At 37.5% G+C, this 24,218-nt stretch overlaps 4 protein-coding genes across 6 annotated transcripts; 1 reads left to right on the forward strand and 3 right to left on the reverse strand.

Moving 5' to 3' along the window:
* Positions 1–461: 461 nt before the first annotated feature.
* ASP1 (aspartate aminotransferase 1) lies at positions 462–5,595 on the forward strand. Its single transcript, XM_021967223.2, has 10 exons — positions 462–773; positions 1,375–1,460; positions 2,403–2,609; positions 2,762–2,867; positions 3,059–3,163; positions 3,261–3,433; positions 4,126–4,285; positions 4,481–4,576; positions 5,076–5,170; positions 5,277–5,595. The coding sequence occupies exons 1-10, from the start codon at positions 606–608 to the stop codon at positions 5,347–5,349; spliced, it is 1,269 nt and encodes a 422-aa protein (XP_021822915.1). The 5' UTR covers positions 462–605; the 3' UTR covers positions 5,350–5,595.
* Positions 5,596–6,505: 910 nt separating this feature from the next.
* On the reverse strand, positions 6,506–11,005 carry LOC110764242 (Pentatricopeptide repeat (PPR) superfamily protein). 2 transcript variants are annotated; one of them, XM_088250888.1, is made up of 4 exons: positions 8,244–11,005; positions 7,426–7,887; positions 6,753–7,093; positions 6,506–6,640 (listed from the first exon to the last, which is right to left on the reverse strand). In XM_088250888.1, the coding sequence occupies exon 1, from the start codon at positions 10,590–10,592 to the stop codon at positions 8,310–8,312; it is 2,283 nt and encodes a 760-aa protein (XP_088107014.1). In that variant the 5' UTR covers positions 10,593–11,005; the 3' UTR covers positions 6,506–6,640; positions 6,753–7,093; positions 7,426–7,887; positions 8,244–8,309. The 2 variants fall into 2 exon arrangements, with proteins under 2 accessions (XP_088107014.1, XP_088107013.1); XM_088250887.1 differs by having other exon boundaries at positions 8,208–11,005.
* Positions 11,006–11,667: 662 nt separating this feature from the next.
* LOC110764304 (shaggy-related protein kinase zeta) lies at positions 11,668–17,277 on the reverse strand. 2 transcript variants are annotated; one of them, XM_021967234.2, is made up of 12 exons: positions 17,060–17,277; positions 15,354–15,446; positions 14,991–15,050; positions 14,638–14,910; positions 14,458–14,532; positions 14,319–14,375; positions 13,865–14,005; positions 13,710–13,760; positions 13,537–13,632; positions 13,141–13,224; positions 12,790–12,891; positions 11,668–12,303 (listed from the first exon to the last, which is right to left on the reverse strand). In XM_021967234.2, the coding sequence occupies exons 1-12, from the start codon at positions 17,180–17,182 to the stop codon at positions 12,208–12,210; spliced, it is 1,251 nt and encodes a 416-aa protein (XP_021822926.1). In that variant the 5' UTR covers positions 17,183–17,277; the 3' UTR covers positions 11,668–12,207. The 2 variants fall into 2 exon arrangements, with proteins under 2 accessions (XP_021822926.1, XP_088107015.1); XM_088250889.1 differs by lacking the exon at positions 17,060–17,277 and adding an exon at positions 16,842–16,943.
* Positions 17,278–19,769: 2,492 nt separating this feature from the next.
* LOC110764328 (peroxidase P7-like) lies at positions 19,770–22,043 on the reverse strand. The gene is made up of 3 exons (XM_021967275.2): positions 21,695–22,043; positions 21,236–21,427; positions 19,770–20,553 (listed from the first exon to the last, which is right to left on the reverse strand). Exons 1-3 carry the CDS (start codon positions 21,920–21,922, stop codon positions 20,005–20,007), a joined length of 969 nt encoding a protein of 322 aa, XP_021822967.1. The 5' UTR covers positions 21,923–22,043; the 3' UTR covers positions 19,770–20,004.
* Positions 22,044–24,218: the final 2,175 nt, after the last annotated feature.

Here is a 24,218-nt window from a genome sequence, read left to right on the forward strand (position 1 = left end):
ATTTTTTCAATTGTGAGTTTTGTAACATGCATGTTACTATTTATGAACCCGTTACACGACTCGAAACCCGCACGATAAAAGACGACCCGAACCCGACACGACACGTTTATTAAATGGGTTGGGTTCAAGTTGAACATTCTTGACACGTTTATTATCCCGACACGACATGACACGACACGAACCCGACACGACACGACCCATTGCCAGCCCTACTATTAACAACACAAGCAGACAAAAAGCCGTTGTATTATAATAACTAGAAAACTCTCTCAAATAAAAAAAAACTAGAAAACAGATATAATCCACAAATTAATCAAATAATTATAGTGAGAGAGAGAAAGAGAGAGAGAGAGAATACAATTTACAAAGAAAGGGGGAGAGCCAAAAACAAGCGTCAGCACCTGTAAAGCGTAATTTATTAATTATTAATAATATTCTAGAAAAAGCGTCACGCACTTCAAGGTCGTTGAAACCAACAAGACAACGAAAAACCCAAATCATATATCACTGTATATATATAAATACACTTCGCTTCCTTCTCTCTCCATTTTACCTTACTTTTAGAAACCAAATAGCTTCCTTGCTGCTTGGTCTTCCGAATTCCAATGGCGCTTTCCAGAAAACTTTTTCAGCACCGGAGCTCCGTATCCGTCTTTGGAGCCCGATCCATGTCGTGGTGGCGGAGCGTGGAGCCAGCTCCAAAGGATCCGATTCTCGGCGTCACAGAGGCCTTCCTCGCCGATCCCAGTCCCGAAAAAATCAATGTTGGAGTTGTGAGTATCTGTTCTGCCTTTGATCTAATCTAACATTACCTTCTGAATCATGAGCTTTAAGCTTTTGAAAATATTGTATTCTTTTGGATCCTCATTTCTTCTTTATTTTCCTTCTTCTTCCACTCGACGAGTTAGCTATACAGTATAGAGTGGAAGTGTTCAGTTTTATTTTAATTATGTTTTTCTTCTCTCTTCTTGTCCTGGAAATTGAGTACTTTTTTGGTATGAAACCGGACCTGGAAATGAATAAAACAGTAACTTTCTCTGAAGCCAAACAGGAACCAAATCAAGGGGAAAAGGAAAAGCTAAGAATAATTTTCTTTTCCTTTTTTTAATTTTTAAAAATGTCTTATTTCTGTTTTTTTTTTAATCTGGTGCTTCGTTGGCGAGCTTTTGTTGGCTCCCAAAGGACAAATATGTTCTAATTGAATGTTTTTATAGTAATTTTTATTCTGACGCATTTTTTGTAATACATTAACAATAGCTAAACAGTTATGAATATGATGGTTTTTCTATGGCTATGTTATTTTATTCATCTGCTTGATTTATTTATTTATTTTATACATATTTATTTTCGAATTTATTGTTTTATTGATTAAAGGGTGCGTACCGAGATGATAAGGGCAAGCCAGTTGTTCTCGAATGCGTCAGAGAAGCAGAGCGGAGAATTGCGGGAAACTTGAACATGTAAGTGGGTATATTTTTCTGAAGTTCAGAACCACTTTTGTTATTAATTGATTGATTGCTTTCCTTATATGCATCGTCTCATTTTAGATTTTGCATTTTTGTAATGGGAGCTGTGACATGCGACATTTTTTTTGGAGAACGCTAATAGTAATAGTGTTTTGCAACTTGCTACTGTTGCAGTGGTCCCTTTAAGTTAGCTTTTATATTGCCCAATGCCCACTACGGCCACAAACATATTTGATTCTTTTGTCACACATACTCTGGAGTCATGATACTGCTCGTACTCTTGAGAATATTTTTCTTTTTCGCTATTTGCATTTGGATATAGATTCTTAACTTTATTCTCTGTCTTGATCATTCAAGTAGATTTATTTATTTTCGGGGAGTGGTGGGGCTTTGATAGTTTTTGGGTTTTTGATATAGTGCTAGCAATTGGCAACTTTAGAACCATGTTGTACACTCCACGCTGGGACTTATTGTCTTGATGATAGCCAGGTCGTGGTGAAGGGTAATCTTTATCTGTTGATTGTAACCGTGACTCTGCAATTTGAGTGTCCTTATGTTGAGTTTGGTACTTCATAATTGGAATTGGATTGAGTTTGTAGGATGTTAGGAGGAGTATGTTAGCAGCAGTGAAGGTTCATGTATTCATTTTCAGTTGTGAGAGATAGAGGAAGAATAAGTAGATAGATTCCTTCAATCTCTCTTGTTCATCGACGCTATAAACTACAACTCTTCTTATACTTCAAAAACACCCATGCTAGATAAGTTAAAGCGGAAAATTTTGTGCAAACGGGCTACTAAGGACTGGAATATTGCATATGCATCTTTACAATTAGAACTAAAAACCAAACCTTCCACTGTATCATGTAAGTTCTCTTAGCTTCTTAATTTTTTCCTAGCACTAATGTATATAATTTACAATTGGTTTGTTCTTTCCAGGGAGTATCTTCCTATGGGAGGAAGTGTGAACATGGTTGAAGAAACATTGAAGCTGGCCTATGGGGAGAATTCTGAGCTCATTAAAGATAAAAGGATAGCAGCAGTGCAAGCTCTCTCAGGGACAGGTGCATGCCGTCTTTTTGCAGACTTTCAAAAGCGTTTTTGTCCAGATTCTCAAATCTATATACCAGTGCCTACATGGGCCAAGTGAGCATTGCTTAGAACTTTTGATTCTTAAGAATCTCTCTCTCTCTCTCTCTCTCTCTCTCTCTCTCTCTCTCTCTCTCTCTCTCTCCATTTAAACCGCCAATGTGAACAATTTCTTATGCAAATGGGCTTCCAAAATAAAATTTCAACAGCCATCATAACATCTGGAGAGATGCTCATGTCCCTCAAAAGACTTTCCATTACTATCACCCACAGTCTAAGGGGTTAGACTTTGCAGGACTGGTTGACGACATAAAGGTATAGGACTCATTCTTACTTTCAATTTGATTGTTTTAATTATTTCAGCTACGTTCTTGTTTTAAAACAATTAATCTACCACATTAAGCTTTCCTTGTAGATATAATTTATTTTTACTCTTTGCCCTCTACATTCTCTTCACTGACACCCTGTTCCTTCCCCTGCAAACTGGGCATCAATGTTTTGTATAGAATGCTCCAAATGGCTCGTTCTTTCTGCTTCATGCGTGTGCTCACAATCCTACTGGAGTGGATCCTTCAGAGGAACAATGGAAAGAGATCTCAAAAAAGATTAAGGTAAATTTCGCAGAATATTTTCCTTATGTTTTTTCTTCTTTTACCCTTAATACCTTTCATTACTCTTGGGTTGATTTTGATTTTCTGATTGGTTCAGGAAAAGGGCCATTTTCCTTTCTTTGACATGGCATATCAAGGTTTTGCTAGTGGTGACCCGGAGAGAGATGCGAAAGCCATCAGGATTTTTCTAGAGGATGGCCATCTACTTGGAATTGCCCAATCATATGCCAAAAATATGGGACTTTATGGCCAGAGAGTAGGATGTCTTAGGTAATTGTGTGTTGTTAAATACGGTTTTAATTTAATTTGGCATTTTTAATACTTCTGTTTATTATTTCAATCTTAATGAAAGTAGCAACTGCATGCTTCTTCTTGCTCTATCTGTCATCTCTATAACCCATGGCTAAAAATTAACTACATGTTCAATTGGCAATTCTGTAAAAAATGACATAAACATAGGACATTGTTTATATATTGTAGTGTATACAACCTGTACATTTGATGCATAAATGATTATACGCATTTTATGTTATGACCAATTGAAATATGAAACTACATGATTTATTTTCATGTATCACTTTGCTCAATGCCAAAATGGTTTTATCAAAATCGCTGTACTGCATGCTTTATAAGTGTTTGAATACTCGTCTGGGCTTCAGCCTTCACCTGTTCATGCCTTTAACATTGTTATCTACATATGAAGGGGACATATGTTATATATGATAGGTGAGCATTCTGCATCTCTCAGGTACTGTAAGCTGCACTCATGGTTAATATGACACTTTAATTTTCCTCCTTTAAATGGTTGCGCCTAGTCTCATCTCATACCATACTTGCTACTGGTCTTTAGGAAAATTTTGTATCATAGGGATTATATGTCAACTCCACTTATAAAGTAGACTAAGAAAGCAGAGGGTCTTTTGGTACATCTTTTATGCTGATGTTGCTCTTTATGTTTGCAGCGTGCTTTGTGAGGATGAAAAACAGGCAGTGGCTGTAAAAAGCCAGTTGCAGATGCTTGCCAGACCCATGTATAGTAATCCACCTGTTCATGGAGCGCTTATAGTTTCAACGATCCTTGGTGATCCGGACTTGAAGAAGTTATGGCTCAAGGAAGTTAAGGTAATTCATCATTCCTTTGCTTCTTTCTTTAGTTAATCTTTTAAATCTCATTTTAAGCTGGATAGATATCTTTTCTACTCTTTACCATAAATACAAAGGCCTGACTGTTGTTTAATATTAATTATTTTTGGAAGGAGTTGTATCTTTGTTTCTTGATCATCTGATGTTTATGTCCTTCGTCATTCTTCTCTCCAGGGCATGGCAGATCGCATCATTGGAATGCGAACTGCTCTACGAGAGAACCTTGAGAAACTTGGGTCACCCTTATCATGGGAGCACATAACTAATCAGGTTTGGTAGATTCTTTCTAATCCATTATCTATGAAGCACAGACAGGAGGCTTGGACACATGTCCACATAATAAATGGTTCCTTGGGGAAAAATTATATTCCTCAAAATAAGATTTTCTTTCTTGATGGAGAAAAGGACTTGGAAGTGTGCGAAATTGCAACTATTTGAACCTAAATGATTACGTAATAGCAATGTTCTACTTCTATATTATAAAAATATTGTTTACTGTTATGTCCATGCCCTAAATTCTTGGTATTTTCTTCATTTGATAATGATCGAGAACGCTAAACAAAACAATACCAACAATTTAGGGCCCTGGACATAACAGTAGACTACAATTTTCTTTTGGGGTATTTTCTGTGTCAATGTTCATGTGTTTTACCTAGGGATCCTTGTCTGTGCTACATAGTCTGTTAATTTGTATTGCTTGGCCGCGTTTGATCTCCACCTTGTTTTCTGGTCTATGTTATTTAAAAATCTTGTTGATTCTTGCAAACAGATTGGTATGTTTTGCTATAGTGGAATGACACCTGAACAGGTTGATCGCTTGACAAATGAATTTCATATCTATATGACTCGCAATGGTCGAATAAGGTTCTCTCTCTCTCTCTCTCTCTCTCTCTCACACACACACACAATCATATGCGTGCTGCATTCTCTAGTTCAATATGTCTCACGTATGGTATTTATATGCATACAGTATGGCGGGTGTTACAACTGGTAATGTTGGATATTTGGCAAATGCTGTACATGAAGTCACAAAATCAGCTTAGAGATCCAGTCATAGGTCACATACTCCTCAACAGGATATACGAACTTTAGCAGATACTGATTTTCATATCTTTTTCATCTCCTTATGATAGAGATAAGGAAGGAGAAATAAACTACAACCACCATTGATGCGCTCTTCTCAGTTTCTTCCTCCATTTTTTTATTGTACCGGAGGGTAGTTTTTATCTGGGTTACACATTAAGTCCTGTAATTCAAGAAGCACAAAATAAAGAGCGACATTTTATCCATATCATTTGTAGTCTGATTCCTGGATTTTGCCTTCACCAATAAATTAGGTCTGAAGCATTTTGTTAACAAAATGTCAAAATGTCATAAGGAATAAAGATTTATAAGCAATTTGCATGCTTTGGTCAGCAAATTGACAAATTAGTATATGAATGGTGGCTAATCATTTCTCCAATACAAGTTAGTTAATTTCCACCAAGCAGCTGTGTGACTACCAATTGCACAGATACCACCTCCAAACACTAAGCAAGAATATTGTATTACATGATGCTCAAGCTCAAGCTCAAGCTCTGCACTGTCAAACATACTTCGAGGCAGGACCACAACAAACACTAGATTTGAATGCATTATGCACTTGGTTTCCTTTAATCCTAGCAATCAAAACGATGCACAGATGCAGGAAGATGATAATTTTCCGCTAAACTGGCATAGTAGACGGGATCAACCATTTCCAGGTTAAGCCAGAGAGCAGCAGATTAGGCTAAAATGCTGAGTGAGTGTTATATAAGGCCACAAAGAGGCCATCGTGTGCTTCACATCCATCCACTAGTACAGGAAATTCCTTGTTTCATGACTTTACATTCAAGTACCAACTGGGTGTGGGAATCCAAGACCAGTCTGCTGCCGCATATGCTCTTGTATGAGCCTGTTGATCAGTTCCGGTGAAGCTCCGTTTAACTGCAAATCAATTTTGGAGGCAGAGTTGGGGGAATAAGTAAATTGAAACTTTTAGGAGTAGAATATGTGATTGCCAAGAAAAAACAACTGAAAATTTTCATCTTATATGCCCCTACTGTACTCTTTCCATGTTATGCAGCCATACTAAACCTAGGTAAATTCGAAGAAATTTCATATAACTCGAGATTTATTTAACAATACATGTACGTAAAAGGGCACGTCCTCTATCACGTTATTACCCGCAAGCACTTAAGTGGCAAAAAGCTCAGCATATCTGAATCAGTCGAGTTATGTGTTGGTCTGCTTTAAGGCGCTAAGATTGATCAAGGGCACCTCTATGGTCCATAAAAGAATCAAGGAAAAATGCATCTAGGGACATGAACAAGCAACAAATACAGATACTTAACACTTGATGTACTTTTATGTTTTGTCATGTGAATGATTAACAGATAAAAAAAAAAAGTTTAAATCTGAAACTCACTTCTTGTTTGAAGTAGAAAACCGGTGACAAGAGGCGCCCATTTGGAAGGAGAGCACTGGGCTCACGAAGTTAATCAATGAAAGAATGTGTGCATGCTTCTAGCTGTAATGGGGCGATCAGTGAGAATTTGGATATTATGCATGTCATGAAGTGGAAGTATCAAACTCAAGCAGCTCAGCACCAAAATGAAACTTGCCAAATAGAGCCAACTCATCTAAAATCTTTATGACAAGGCATAATTGCTTGGGCTTTATCTCGAAACAATAGAAGAGCTCCAGGGGAAGAAAAGTCCAACTCACTGCGGTGCAGAGTGGGAGCATTGTCTGCTTCAGGTGGCAAACCTGAATTAAGGAGCATTACTGCAGATAACTATAGGAATACTGACAAAAAGAAAATAATCCCACAGATACCAGTAAGTGTTTTAATAGTTAATAATTTTATTGTTACAGGTATAGACATGGACAAGAACAGGAGTACGTGTTCAGGACATAAAAGGAAAAGGAAAAAACCACCCAAATTTGTACACAAAAGGTTTCCTTGCGCACAGAACATAGACAAATATGTAAGTATGCGCATGTACATGTGCCCATGTGCGAATATAAAGTCTGCCCTCTATAACTATAAGCAGCCCTGAGAACCAACTTATTCGAAGGGTTATAATCAAAATGCATACCTTATGCCAAGGACGAGCTTTAATATGAAGGAACCTAAAATCTGTATGATTTGGAATCCATGCATCAAATTTCTTGTCTAGTTGCAGTGCCAAGAACCTGCAAGAAGACACCTAAACTGTATGCACACACGTTTACATGATCCACTTAGTTCAGCAGCGATAGTGAGGCTTGACCTTGATAATCTCTACAAGTTGGTCCACTGCATCCTCTCCTGGAAACAATGGCTGTAGAAGACTTTGAACTGTTTTGATCAGTCAAAGAGTAAATATTCTTTAACCCAAGTTAACTTAGGTCAACAATAAGCCAAAGCAGTCGATAACCTGGCCCAGAAGAAGCTCAGCAAGTACACAACCAGCTGCCCAGATATTAATGGGTGTTGAATATTCTTTGCACCAAAGATTAGTTCAGGAGCCTGATAGCGACGAGAACATATGTTTGAAATGTTTGCTTCTCTCTCGACCCTGATTAGCAAGAAAATCATTGAAATGAAATCATACAAGGAAACTGATTTTCTTAGGAACATAGCAACTCTATTAGCATGAAGCCTTTAAAAAGAAAGGTGGTTGACGTATAGACAGACATTAACTCAGACAAGTACTAATATCTTGTGTTGAAGCCATGCATTAATTTTCATCAAATCGACAGGTGATTGACTATTGGTTTATCAACAAGAAAAGATTATCCATCATAAAAGCAACTGGTCATTCTGCCTCTAAGTTCTAAAACGTAGTGTTATGACATGATTGAATGCAAGTGTAAAATGTCATGAAGACAAACACACCAGAACTTTTTCACTTCCGAAATCACAAAGCTTCACCTGGTGGTTGAGGGGATCAACCTGCCAAGTATTTATAAAACCTCCTCCCATAAAGCTTGCGCCAGATTACCAGTAATTGCCACAAGAGCATTCACCATTCCTAAAATGATGAAACCTCTTTGCATCCCTCACAATTATGTCTCTTCCAACCACTCTTGACATAAACTTAATTGCAGTATGGCAATCCCCACAAATCCTAAGATTCTTAAAAACTCTGATTGTGGCTCCGAGAGGAAGCCTCATGAGCCCAAATGCAACTGCAAGCTTCTCACTGTGAGTAGACAAGGAATACTCCTTATGCTCAGACTCCATATCATGCAACACAAACTTTGTGTCAGGGAGATATCCTAACTTCCTCATTTCAAGTCCTAGTTGCTCAAGATATTTGTACACGGCTTGGACCTCAGGGTGCACAGTATCACCAACTAAGAAGACGTGGACCATGTTTTCAACGTCAATCCAACTACAACCAGGCTCTTTCTTAACCCCTCGATCTCTCATTAGTTGCCGCACCTTAGCCACATCATCCCAACGGCCTATAGCGGCATACAGGTTTGACAAAAGAATGTAAGTTCCATCATGTTGTGGCACCAACTCAAAGAGTCGTTCTGCTGCTTGAATTCCTAAATCCATATTCCCATGAGTCCGACAACCAGCAAGAAGAGCCTCCCAAATCGGTGCACCTGGCTCAAAAGGCATCGATTCAATCAAGCCCTTGGCTTCTGTGAACTCCCCACATCGACACAACAGATCAATCATGCGAGCATAATGGCCTTCATCAGGGCTAATACCATAAGAGACACACATTGAATTAAAATAATGGCGCCCTTCCTTGACTAAACCAGCATGACTACAAGCTGATAGAATGATGAGGAAAGTTATTCTATCTGGTAGTATATCTGCCTTCAACATTTTTTCAAAAAGATCTATTGCTTGAACACCATGTCCATGTTGTGCCAGAGCTGCAATCATAGCATTCCAAGACACTGAATCAATATAAGGCATGGTAAGAAACACAGAGTTCGCATCCTCGAAAACTCCGCATCTTGCATACATTGTGATAAGTGCATTTGCAGCTGAAAGGCTTGAATCAAACCCCAATCTAATTAGTTGAGCATGGAGCTGGCGTCCATGCTCCAATGCTCCGAGCGCAGCACAAGATGTAATTGCTCCAGAAAATGCATAATCACACGGTTCAAAACCTTCTAATCGCATTTGGTTGAATAGCTTCATTGCTTCTTCTCCAAATCCATTTTGAGCTAAACCAGATATCATCACAGTCCATGTCAAAATGCTCCTCTCTGGCATTTCCTTAAAAAAGGATTTTGCTTCCTGGATTCGCCCTGCATTTGCATACCCCGAAAGGATTGCATTCCAAGAAACAAGATCTTTAACAGGCATATTATTAAAAATATACCGTGCTTCATCAAGTTTACCACATTTGTAATATAGTGTAAGCAATGTATTGTTCACAGATAATGAAAAATCCACAGTAGGCTTCGCTTCAGTTCTAAGTATGTAAGCATGCACCTGCTTCCCAAGCTGAAATAGTCCATTATTAGCGCAAGTACTAATAACACTAGTGTATGTAAATTCATCCTGATGAATCCCCAGTAACCGCATTTTCCTAAACAATAGCAATGCTTCTTGAAAAGAATTGTGGTGAGCATAACCCGAAATCATCGCATTCCATACAACTTCCATCCTTTCATCCATCCCATCTAGCAATTCCCGAGCTGCATGAAGATCTTCATTCCTTATGTACCCAGTAATCATCGTTGTCCATGATAGTTCATCTCTCTCAGGCATCTCATTAAACAAATTCCTAGCTTCACCCATCAATGATGAAGATGATGATACTAATGGTGAAGAAGCACATCTAACATAAACAGATAACAGCGCATTCCACACCGAAGTGGCAAACCCTGTTCCTGACTTCACTACTGCACAATGTAGTTGCTGGCACTGCTTTTCAACATCCACTATCTGCGCCGCACCACTCAATACAGTCGTATATGTGAAATCGTCAGGCCTAAAACCACCTTGCCTCATCTCACAAAATAGTCTAATAGAGGCATGGCCATCATTGTTACGAGAATAGCCTGTGATCATCGCATTGTAACAAACAGTGTCTCGCATGCTCAATGGAGTTTCATTGAATATCTTCCGAGCCAGCGTTAGATTCCCAATGGCAGAGTACGCCGTAATCAAGGTGGTTCTAGCAACAATGTCTGGTTTTGGAATTTGATCGAACAGTTGGTGGGCATAACTAAAATTTGAAGATTTACAGTAGACATCAATCAAGCGGTTAAGGATATGGCCACGTGGTTTGAACCCAGAAGCTATCATGTGGGCATGGGTCGTTCGAGCTATAGAGTATGAGACGGGGCTTTGAGGGCAGCATAGCTGCAGTTGGGCTGCGTAACGGTGAGCCACTGTAAAGAAGATGAAGCGATTGAAAGCGAGGCAGAGGGCAAAAGATGGGAAAGCGGGCAAAATTGAAATGGGATTCTCCTTTATTTTTTATTTGGGCACACAAACATAAAGGATTCTCGGACGTGGGAAGGAATTCCTATATATTTGCCTTTATTTGCCCCCAAAAACATTTTTTATGTCTTTTTTCTTTTTTGTCGTAAGATTGTCCTTAAGATTTTGGAGGCATGCTTGATGGGGACAAATAGTGTGATGTTACGAAAGTGATTAAGAGTATTTACCTATACACTCCAGATTTTAGATTCGATTTCCCCATCCCAATATCACTTGTATCAAAAACAAAAGTAAAGAGGGAGTAGTTTAGAGAAAAAAATAAGAGCTTAAAAACAATTCAAGGGGTTGTTGTCCATCTCCTTTCATCCAAATGCACTTTGAAAAGTAGTCGAAGTGTTCGGGTGGACAACTTCAAAACCATTAAGACATTTTAGTTTTGATTAACAAAATAAATAAACCGGGTATTTCAAGAAAACACTAAAATGACAGTTATTTAATTGAATAGTTATATGATTTCTGAATTCAAGTGATTTTTTTGTAGAGATGATATCTAAGAGAATACTAAAAAATAAACGGTTCAGATCATTATAATACAATACCTATGTTCAGTCTAGATATCATATAAATACAATATCTTATGATACATACAATCTCAATCTGAGTGGTGGTAAGTCATTGTCAGCAATGCAAGTCTCAATGAGGTCACCATGGTCAATGTGGTTAAACCATCTCCCAAACCTGACCTTCACTTAATGACCCTGGTTTATTATATAATCAAATCAATAAGATTCAAAGTAGGCTCATATGCGTACAACTAAGACATTGCTACATTAATGTGATCCAAAATTTTAAGGGCTTCGATGATGGCATCACTACTAAAATTTACACCAAGCAGTAATTTTCTGTTACCAACCCCATAGATACCAACTTCAAACACTGAGCAAGAATGTTCTATTAAATTATGAAGCTCAAACCTCTGCCCCATTAAACAGCAGAGATTTGAAATTATCCAGAAGAAGGCAGTATCGAAGAAATTAAAAAAAATACAGAAATCAACAATAGCAAAATATAATTCGAGACAAGACAGCAACAGACAGCAGAAACAACACCATAATTAAAAGGTAAACGACAAGCCGCACTACTATTATGCCCCTCGGGGCACTGCTGGACTTTTACAGCCCCTACCCTAGCTAGATTTGAATAAACTTATATACTTGGCTTTCTGGAATCATTACAATCAAAACGATGTACAGATGCAGGAAGACAGTATGTTTGGGCTAAAATGACATAGAAGACAGGATCAACAATTTCCAGGTTAAGCTGGAGAGCCACTATATGTATACATCATCGGAGGGGAGGGCGAGAACAGCAGGTTAGGCCAGAATGCTCCGTGTTATATAGACCACAAAGAGGCCCTCTTTTGCTTCACATCCATCCACTAGTAGAAGAGATAATTCCTTGTTTCATGACTTTACATTCAAGTACCAACTGGGTGTGGGAATCCAAGACCAGTCTGCTGCCGCATATGCTCTGGTATGAGCCTGTTGATCAGTTCAGGTGATGCTCCACTCAACTGCAAGTCAATTTTCGAAGCAGTGGTGAGAGGGATGAGTCAATTAAAACTTCCGAGAGTAGAAAATGTGTTCGCTAAGAAAAACAGCTAAAAAATTTCACTTCAACTTGTCGATGGCAAAGAAAATGACAAGAAATGTATATATGTTATCCTATGCTTGTCGAACTGGTACCTAATTCTTCCAGGTTATGAAACAGGACTCAACCTAGGAAAATGGTATATTTGACCTTCATGGTACTGAAAATTTGAAGAAATCCAAATAACTCAGGACTTATTCAACCAGACAAGATATCACGTAATTTCTCTCACACCAGGTGGCTATTAGCCACTCTTCAAAGACGAGCAGAATGAATCAACATCATGTTCACAAGTGGCAAGTTAAAGTGCCGAAAGGCCCAGCACATCTGAATCAGTGGCATTGACTATTGGTCTACCTCAAGGTGTCAAGATTGATAACAGGTAAAAATAAATAAATCTGAAACTCACTTCTTGTTTGAAGTTGAAAAGTGGTGGCAGTGGGCGACCATTTGGAAGGCGAGCATTGGGCTCCCGAAGTTCATCAAAGAAAGGATGTGTGCATGCTTCTAGCTGTAATTGGGCAATCAGTGAGAACTTAGATATTATGCATGTCACGGAGTGAAACTACCCAAAATTGACAAATAAATATTTCCATCCCTACAGCTAAGTGCAAAACTTGCAGCTCAGCACCAAAATGATAGATTCTAAACAGAGGCAGCTCTGCTCTAATGTTTATTCAAAACTACATCCCAAAGCATGATGTCTTGGGCTTTATCTTGAAACAATAGAAGTACTCCATGCGAAGGGAGTCCTACTCACCGCAGTGCAACGTAGACTCGGCGAATATTGAAGAAGTCGTGAGGCAAGGTCAATTGCTTCAGGCGGCATTCGCTTGTGGAAAACCTGAATAAAGGAACATTGGAGCAGATGCATAAACTATAATAATCCCGCATATAACAGGCTATAATCCTAGTGTAAACATAATTAATAGTGTTATTGGTCAGCACAGCTAAGTATGGACAAGTACTCCATGCGAAGAGTACGCTCAGGAAATAAAAGGAAAATCCCAGGAAATTTTTGGACAAAAGGTGTCCAGAACATAAGACATGAACGTATCTGTACATTATGCCCATGTGCGAATTATGTTATAACACCTTCCTCTATACGCAGCCCTTAGGATCAACTTACTTTAAGGGTTATAATCTAAATGCATACCTTATGCCAAGGATGAGCTTTAATCTGAGGGAACCTAAAATCTGTGTAGTTCGGATTCATGCATCGAATTTCTTCTCTAGTTGGAGTGCCAAGAACCTGCAATAAGACATTGACAGTGTAAGCACACGCACTTGCATGCTCCACTTAATTCAACAGAGAAAGCGAGGCTAGACCTTGATAATCTCTACAAGTTGGTCCACTGCATTCTCTCCTGGAAACAATGGCTGTAGAAGAGCGGGAAATTCTTTTGATAAGTCAAAAACCAAATATAGTCTAACCAAAAAACATAGGCCAAGAACAAGAATATTATTTACAAAGAGTCGATAACCTGGCCTAGAAGGAGCTCAGCAAGGACACAACCAGCTGACCAGATGTCAATGGATGTTGTATATTCTGTTGCACCAAAGATGAGTTCAGGAGCCCGATAGTAACGAGAACATATGTACGATATATTTGCTTCCCCCTTGACCTGATAGAAAGAAAAACAAAAATATTAAACTGAAATATAAAAGGAAACTGATTTTCTTAGCAACATAGAAACTGCATTAGCATTTAGCAGACAAGGTCATTTAAGTATAGCCAGACTGGCAATAACATCTTGCTTTGAAATCATGCATTATTTTTCATCCAATAGGCAGTTGATTAATTATTGGTTTATTAAGAAGTATAGATTAACAACCATCAAAGAAATCGTCATTCGGCCATCAAAATTCCAAAAAAAAAAAAAATGGTGTGATAATTGAATAAAAGTAAAGTGTTAAATTATGTGAGGAAAAACATACCAGAACTTTTGCACTTCCGAAGTCACAAAGCTTAACCTGATGGGTGAGGGGATCAACCTGCCAAGTATATTGGAAAATGGGGGATAAATAATCCAATTCATTTTAGAGAGAACAAACACAATAAACAAAAAACACATACCAAAAGATTTTGAGGCTTCACATCTCTATGGCAAACACCAGGAACAGCATGAATATAAGCCAGGCCCCTAAAAATCTGAAAAGGGTTTTTTTTTCTTTTCCATTTATTATAAGGGCATAAGCCAATATAAATGATTACCAACAATAAGTTAACTAACACAAAACGAAAAAGGATTCATACTTGATATGTATAAAGTTTCACATAGATTAGTGGCATCCTTTGGTTCATACTACTGTAGTGCTTCAGAACCCTGTACATAGTCTCGGGTACATATTCCATAACAAGATTCAAGAAAAGCTCATCTTTACTTGTTGTAGAGAAGAAACAATGCTTCAGGGAAACAACATTTGGGTGATCCATCAAGCGCATCAACTGCAACTCACGATTTTTATACCTCCTGTCCTGCAAGACCTTCTTTATGGCCACCGTTTCTCCAGTTTCAATGCATTTAGCCTGAAAGGAAAAAGAGTGCCAAAGACTCAAACAAGGAAAAGAAATTGAGAATACTTTGTTCCATTAAGTAAAATCCATACCTGAAAAACGATTCCAAATGATCCAGTACCTACAACACGCTCTGCCATGTAACTGATCGTCTGCAACCAACATCAAAGGAACACCTCAGAAGACAAAAAGAATGGAAAACCAAATAATTCTTCAGAAGATCGATATATCAGAATCATAGGTAAAGGGCCTCAGCTGTTAGCACCTCTTATGACCAAAAGGAGCAGTGTTCATAAAGAATTTATCATCTCTCAAATCAAGTAATCCTTGATTATGAAGGAGAAAAGTGTACAACTTTTTGTGCAATAGATGGAATTAAAGGGGAAGAAGAAAGAGTTTGGTCAAATTGTAGCCATCAAATGGGGTAAAAGAAGAAAGAAAGAACCAGTGCTAACCCGTTTGGGTTCACCATTTTTGCCACCAATGGTTGTTGAAATGATGTGACCGGTGACTGCATCATTTCCCTCAATAACAGGAGCTGACATTTCCTGCAATTTATAGCAACACAACATATAAACATAAGCACAAACTGCAGCCTTTCTTTGAAAAAGTAATGAACTGGTATGTGGGTGCTTGTTGAGGAAACACCTCTGCCTAAATGCAATAGAAACCAGTTGGCCACTTATGAGAGATGCCACCCAGAATAGCCATAAAAGAGTGCAGATGAGCACATGGACAATGCCTCTATGTTATTATACCAATTCTAACATTTATCAATCTTCATTCTTCATCTGAGTTCGGCTCTATTGGTCTACAACTGCCGTCTAGAAACTAAGTGCATGTATCTAATACATAAATCCTATTGTTTGTATGATTGTGTCTTATGCTGCACTACATTCTTTGTGTGGACAAAATATAAAAACATGCAACCCCCTCTATATTAGTGAGAATTTTGAAATTTTTGTGCTTGGAAACCTGTGTCCTACACAAAGTGAAAAATTAGTGTACACTTAACAACAGTCTAAAGCAATCAAATGTTGAATGCATTGATGATAACGAAAGTTAATACATACAAATTTGAAAGAGACTTAACAATACAGCATAACAGACACAAACAGATGGATATTCAGAATGAGATTTGGGAAAGGGGAAAGCACAAAGATCTCAACAGACATTTAAACTAAAGCAAAATCAGGTAACCCTAGTTTACAAGAAAGCATCACATGCTATAAAACTTGCATGTTAAAGAAACTACTGTTAATAAAGAATCAAGGAACATCAACTTCCTGAAGCAAACTAGAATACTTTGAAGAACAATCCACCTAGAGGAAAGAAAAAGAACAAAAAGTTGGCAAAAATTACAACATTATTAAGAAACTGGAAAACCCAAAAGATATCGGATTGACAACAGCCTACCACCAAATGAGTACCAATACAAGCATGAGATCAGAAAAAACCTAGTCAAGAAGCAAAGATAAAAATAAATAAAACATAAAAGAAGAAAGAAAGTTCAGTAGTGTCCAATAAGATTAACCAAAATAATGTAGCGTCAAACTTAAAACAGTAGAGAATTTTTCAAAAATAGATCACATGGGATAGTTGAAAGTTAAAGCGAAAATTGGACAAAAGGGCTAGTATGCAAAAGCAACAAAACGCAATTGCCCAGATTGGCAAAATGGGAAAGTTAGAGCAATCACTAAATTCAGCTCAATTAAGTCTTTTGTATTTCCATTTTAGGTAACAAAACAGCTAATGAACACAAATAAAATTAGCCAACGCCGCATTTTCTATAATTTTCTCCTCCTAATTTTCCTAAAGCAACATGATCTCAGACAAAAATAATAGAGGGAAATAAAAATTAATGCGAAAGAAAAAAAAGTACAAAAAAAAGTTATAAAATCGAAGACGAGCCGGGAGAGAAGTTCCGGCGAGGCGACTCTAACCTCAGAACACAGAGAAAGTTGCAGATCGCTTCTAATTAGTGAGGAAATTGAAGCTTTTAGCTGGATCAAGGTCGATCTATGCACCGAAACCTACCTCTACGAACATGAAGACGAAGACAGAAGAGAGAAGGAGAATCTCTAAGAGAGCAAACAGCAAAGCTCAAAGAGTGGCTGTGAAATGCGAGAGCGAGAGCTAGAGAGAGAGAGAGAGAGAGTACCTTGTCGGAGTCCATTTCGGGGGCTCGGCGAGTCACGTGGTTCAGTGGCTCATTGTGGTCTGGCTGTCGCTGTGGCTGTGCCTCTGCTTGTTGATGCTTTGGCCCCAAAGCCAAAGACCCCATGTGATAGTGAGATTGCGACTCTCTCACACCCCCACCTTCCCTCTTTTTCGCTCTCTAACTCTCTCACACCATCTAGCTCTTGGTCTAATTGTATTTTTCTCCACTTAGTCGAAGGAGTATTAGATTACGAGAATCATATTTGTGATGAGTTCGATATCTCGGTAGTTACTCTAATAAGTATTTTATTTTAATCATTTGTTACATATTTCTAATTTCAGCCGTTGAAAATACTTATTGGAGAATATTTCATAATCTTGTTGTGAATATATTGGCTGGTTCTAAATTATTTTGAGTGCCTTAACCATTTGTAAAAGTATATTGTAAGTATTTTATTGCTTGTAAAATATAAAGGGTCAATACTTTTTTGGTCGGTGAGCTTTGCACGAAAATTTAATTTGGTTAGTGAGAAAAAAAAATTTAGTCAAATTAGTCACTGTGTTTCCCAAAGTTTACAATTTATAGACATTTTGTTATCTTCTGTTAAGTGAAGTTTTTATTTTTATGTTTTCACAAAGCACGTTCAATCTTCTTCCTCTAACTGAACAAGTTAGGGCATATTATGCTATTAGGGTTTAACGAATTGGGGAAAATCTTGGATTGAAATCGGAATTATGAGGTATAACTTATAAGGTCACAGATTGGATGCTATATTGAAGCCTCAATCGATTGAGTGAGAATCGTATTGTGACTTCATATGGCAAGGAGATGCAATTAAGGTGATAGAGCACCAAAATATATTGGTAAGTTGTTAGTTTCATTTTAATTTGGTTTGGCTTTTTTATTTTCCTCGTACCTTACAATTTCGATTTCAACCAAAGATTTCTCCCAATTTGTTAAACCTTAATAGCACAACATACCCTAACTCGTTGAGTTAGAGGAAGAAGAGTGAAGGGACTTCCTAAAAAAACTGCATTTAACTGAAGATAAAAGAATGTCTATAAATTGTAAATTTAGGAAAACACGGTGACCAATTTGGCTAAATCCCAAATTGAATTTTCATGTAAAATCAAAGAACAAAAAAGTATTTAACCCAAATAAAATAAAATAAAATAAAATAAAATAAACTCTAATTTTATTTCCTTATAAAAGGGACCAAGGAGGCAAATTGAGTCTAGCATAATGAAAAAATGCCTTAATTTACATGCTAGTGGTTTTAGATTCGAATTCTCGTAGCACATTGATGCTTTGCAGTCCCGATCTCTTGGACCACAGGGGTCCAAGAGATTTGTGGTCACTCACCGTTGGATGTAAATTCAACGGTTCACTCACTCTTGCACTCCTTTTAAGAAACTTTTTTGAACCATTGGATTAATATCCAACGGTAGGTGACCACAATTTCTTGGACTCCTGTGGTCCAAGAGATCAGGACTGTGATACTTTGATAGTGTGTGTAAAAAATACATTTTGTTTTTGGTTATATAAAATAAAAAACAAAGGAGAGTAAAAGACCCACGCACGCCTAGTTGAGCGTGATCACGCTCCCATCAGGCTGCCGGCGAGAATCGAGTGCCTTAGGGTGCAGGGCGAGTGTTGTGGACAGTTGTTGCCAAAACAGAGAGACAAGAATCACATGGGATGGAACACCCCGATGTTTTTACATACTAATAAACCAATGTTTCCTTTTTTTTCTTATTTATTTATTTAATGAAAATAACAAGTTTCATTTCAATCAAAACTAGGAGTACCCAGCACAAAATCATTCATCGTGAATGAAAAGGGAAAGCCAGTCCAAAAAAAAAAGGGAAAGCCAATCCAGTCCCTTTTCAACCCAAATAGTGAAGTTCGTACATGGAACAGCATACTTGGCCAAATGAATGCGCCAATTGATTATACTTTTGTCTCTGATTAAAAAGACAGAGCGAGATTAGAGACCTCATAAACTTCTGCACAATCGGCAACGCGACATGAACATATACAAAAAAATTAGTAGGCGAATTCAACTTTGACATATCGTGATTCATGTTGATAACTTGTAGATCTATTGGTGACCTTTTAAGAACGAGTTATTTTTCATGTCAATCCGTGAACCTCGTTTGTGACCCGTTGAAAAATAAAATAGTTTCACTTCTTTATGCTAATTATGTACTTCGGATATTTTATGTGGACATTAAATATTCGCGTCGAATGTCCAACATGTGCACTTCCACACTCTCAAGCTCTTAAACACTCACTAGGACCCTCCCCCTAAACTTTTTTTTTTTTTTCATAAATAAAAAAAACACTCACTAGGATTGCATTATTAAAAACAGGGTAAATGGTCAATGTACTCCCTAAACTATCACCGAAGTGTCAACTCATCCCTTAAATTTTATTTTGGTAAATTAAGGACTTAAACAATATAAAGTTAGTCAAATTGGTTATTGCCGTTAGATTTTTCAAATTTCATCCAATTTTTCTGTTACATTGTGTTATGGATTGAGCGAAGATAAGTCATAACCTTCTCAAAGTGTAAGATTTGTGAGCCCCGAAGGATGCAAGACAAGAAGGCGCAAGATTAGTTAGCAATCCCATATATATTTCGGAGAGGGAAATTTGAAGTGTCATTATGCATAAGGATAATTCAAAAAGCAGCTTCCGTGTCTTCTTCATATATAATATATGACACCTTATTGAGATATTTGAAAAAGATCAACACTTTACTAATAATTAGAACAATACACCATTGACCGTGCTTCAATTTCATAGCCAATACTTCTCCAATGGGCATGAAAATTTTTACACAAAGATTTGGTGAACTTTAATTTGAATTAGCAGTCTATAAAGGAAACTTATGTCACCCAATATTCATTCATCAATTGCACAAAACTAAATTCCTTATAAAATTAGTTCACTAGTCTGCAATTCTTCCTGATCTCTCCATTTGTCCCAGTTAGAGGACTAATAGCGCCCATCTTCACCATGGCTGCAGCAAAATCTCTCGAAAACGCGGCGGGGTTGTTACTATACGTTGTAACCAAGGCATCCTGACTCCCGCTGTTGAAGAGCTCCTGATCCGAATGAAGAAGGCCACGACGAGCCACGAGGGCCTTGTAGTAATTATTATCGAAACGAGTCGGGGTTATATCGAAGGGAGCAAGATTCGTATCGCCGCCGGAAGCTGGACATGTAGCCTTACGAGTGGTGGCGAAGCTGGGGTCAATGTTGGTCTCGTTGTATATGCGGTTTTTGAAGAGAGAACACTGGGACTGGCCTATTGTGTGGCCACCGGAGAGCGCGGTCAGGTCGCGGGCGGTTAAGCCTTTTGCTGAGAAACCCGAGATTAGGGTTGAGAGGTTGTCGAACGGAGAGGGGAGTTGGTTGTTGGCATCGCTTTGGCTTGCTGTTCTTGCATCTCTTCGGCCTAGGGCTACCGTCCACGAGGTTCCTCCAAGCTGCACAAAGAAACAAAGTATTGAGCATGTGAATATCACGTGATCAAAACAAAAGAAAAGGCAAAAGGGGCCTTTTCCTATAAATGGATAGAATATGTATGATATCTTGGTATGTGGATTGGGTCGTAGAGGGCTTATGTCCATGCAATTTTAAAATGGGTTAATTCAATCATTGACTAATCTGATATTTTAAAATATGTACGTTGCAGGTAAGGTTTTGTCCCCATGCAGGTTGTTGAGTTGGCATGCAGAAAAATCAGACAAGAGACCACGAAAGTCAGAGAAATCATAGAATACTACAATGGTTACGTGGTACATCTTATACACGTGTTATAATATTGGTGAATGGTATGGTTTATTTTTCCCTCTTTTGGAATATAATATCAATAAATATCCACTTATATTATAAATGCACAACATAATTCAAACTCCAAATTAATGTCGACAAAAGAAATTAGGACTACTCCCAAGTGAGATATTTTCTTAAAAATAATAGGAAATTAAATTGTTAGGACCAAAATTAATAGGAAAATGATTGTACCATAGCTTGAAAACCAATCTACCCCAAAATATGGCCAAATTTAATGGTAAATTAATATGCATGGAAAAGCTTGATGCTTCACAAGATGCATATCAGTAGCCTATATTACGTCAAATATTAATATAGTAGCTAGCTACTAACCAAGACAACTCCATCCCGGGATGCGAGTGCTAAAATATCTGCACAAGATACAGTAGCATTACAAGCAGTTTCCACTCGGGTTTTGATGGTGTCAATGACTTCAAAACCCCTGACTGAGTTCTGGTTTGGGAATGCATTCTTTTCACCGGTGAAGGTGGCCGTGTCATCCAGTAGTATGGAACCGTCGCAACCCTATTGAAAAACAACAAAAAAACCATTTATTATGGGCATGAACAAGTATATATATAATATTATATTGATATAAAAAACTTTGGGACGCTCTAGATCCGAGGCCCTAGGCGGCCGCCCTCGGGACTAGGCCTAGTGTTATTTTTGTTAGACTATGAATTAAGACAATATATTCAAACATGATTTGACATATAATTAACAATCTTTGTCTAAGATAACACATCAGATTGTTTGACATAAGAAAACACTACTCTACTGTATTGTTCTCACATTTACAAAGCAGTCGTGGAAGAATAAGCGAAGGATCGAGGCACCCATCCGAGCCTCCGTAGCAACAGCCTGACTCATAGCATTGCGAACGATAGTCGGAAGACTTGGGCAAGTTCTTGCATAGAAGTTGGGAGAGAGTTGTGCATTGGCACAACAACCAAAAAAAGGGATGATGAAGAGTGTAACAACAATGAAGAAGTAGGACAGAGAGGCCATTGTAAGCTTCATCAATATGAAAGCTGAAGAGATGAAGCTGGGCTTTGTGGTAAGGAGAAGGATTGAAGAAGCACTCTATATATAGAGTAAGATTGTGCATGCATGGAATGAGAGATGAGAGGTGATTTTGAAAGTTTTCTGTGAAGGCGTTCCATTTTCAAACTTTGTTGCTTTGACGCGTTTACGATAAGGTGGAGTGGAGGGGACACCATCGGCTCCAAATTCCAATACAAAAAGACAAAGCATATCCAACCAAATAAAGCAAGGTTTGACTTCTGTACACCTTCCCAAATCCATGTAAAACACGAAGAAAAAAAACCAAAGAAGAAGAAGAAGAAGAAGAAGATTTGCAAACGAGGTGATCAAATTGGGTCTCAAAACTAAGCAAAATGTGACCTTCTTTCATTCTGATGAGGTGCTGGTTTTGTTTTTAATCAGAAGGGCGTCACTTGTGACCAAAAGAACAAAAAACAAGGGTGACTTATGAAACTATAAGGAAATGGATGACACCCATATCAGCAATTAGCAAGCAAAGAGGATAAGCCAACAAGGGTCCCCCAATAATACATATCGTTCTCACGATTCCCTAGGTATGAGCTTATGAGCTTAGGGAGGGGAAGGAGGGTATATTCTTATACACACGTGGTATCATGGGGGATCGAACATCAGACTACTAGCTAGCATGTGCATGCCAACAGCTCTACCAGAGAGCTAAGAACCCATTGACATTTGCAATGCCATTTCACATTGCCATATGCAGCCTATGTACAGAGACACGTATGTAGAGTAAGAAAGTATTCAATCGTCTAATTAATTTAATTGACCCTTATTACAAAGCTCCAAAGGGCGGAATCAGGAATTTTTCAACGGATGGGCTAGCTAAAGTTACTAACTTAAAACTTAATGATTATTTTTTTTGGTACTTACAATTTCTATAGTCTTTGTAGAAATAAAAGTAAACATTAAATCATATAAACCACGCTAGTTCATAGCTCCATAAACTAATTTTCAATAAGTTTTAACATAAACCAAATAGGGTTTAACACCATAATGGATTGAACATCTAAGGCTTTTTACCTAGATTGACTTTAGTTCCTTCATGCATTCATATCATACATGAAAAATTGTTTTATGTAAAAATATTGACTAAGTATGAAAAATGGGTTTTCAGAATAATCATTTTTTGAAGATAATTTTTGGCGGCTTTTATTCCTCACACATCAAATAAGAAAACTTGATTTTATGGGATTTTAGTATGAAGTATATATTGACTTAATGAGCCATCATTTGTAGCCTAAATCGTATTTTGTACTAAAACCGATTTTGCATATTTTGATTTGGTGGGAATTTGATTTTCTAGTATTTTTATTTGAATCCAAATGGGGAGTACTTCCTTATTTACATTGTAAACTTAAGTAAATGGAGTAATATAAAAATAAATAAAAGTAAAATGACAAAGACATTTACTTAAATGTTGAAAGTGGAAATAAGGTAATCTGTATACCGACACTGACTGGGCTAATATTGAAAATAAGTTAAATATAAATTATATTTTTTTTTTCTTAAAAAACCACACTGGGCTACACCCCACTGTAGCCCTTAGTGTGGTTCCGCCATGCTCCAAGTATAACCTAAACCTCTCTGATCTTGAGAATTAGGTAGGAAAAGTCTTTGCTGTTTTGTCAACTAGGAAAAAGTCAGGAGACATGCATGCTGTAAAAGTTTGAATGGAATCGCTCTACGTCGACGAAAATAACACTCCCAAGTGGGAGGTACGGGCTACTTTTCTCTTGTGTTCAGTTCAACCAACTCCCGAAAGGGGCCCTTCACAAAAAAATTTAAAAATAATTCTAATAGGAGCTCTCAAGCTGGAACGGGTTAGTTAATAATATCATTTCATATTTATTAATAATTTATTCATTTATTACAGTCATAATTGTCTTGAATTTCATATTTTAAAATGGCTGAATATTAATTAATCTCATCATTTACACTATTAAAAACTCAAAATTTAATAATTTATACTTCAACAAAGAGAAGAAATACAAACAATGCTCATAAATCCTAATATTAAAGTGCCCTACTTAGACATGTAAAACTGGGGAGAGGGAAATTCATAAACCTTAAGTTAATCAAAAGTGGAAGAGAAAGAGAACAAAAAAAATGAAAAGAATTTTTACTCCAAAAAGCAAACATATATCAACATATATAAAGTAAAAAATATGAGAAAATAAAAAATATGAGAGAAGGTCTGAGCCTACCTTGGTCCTTAGGTGGCTCCGCCACTGGTGACCTATATTCATATTCG

The sequence above is a fragment of the Prunus avium genome, chromosome 3, assembly GCF_965620075.1.
Source record: "Prunus avium chromosome 3, drPruAviu1.hap1.1, whole genome shotgun sequence".
Lineage (NCBI taxonomy): Eukaryota > Viridiplantae > Streptophyta > Magnoliopsida > Rosales > Rosaceae > Prunus > Prunus avium.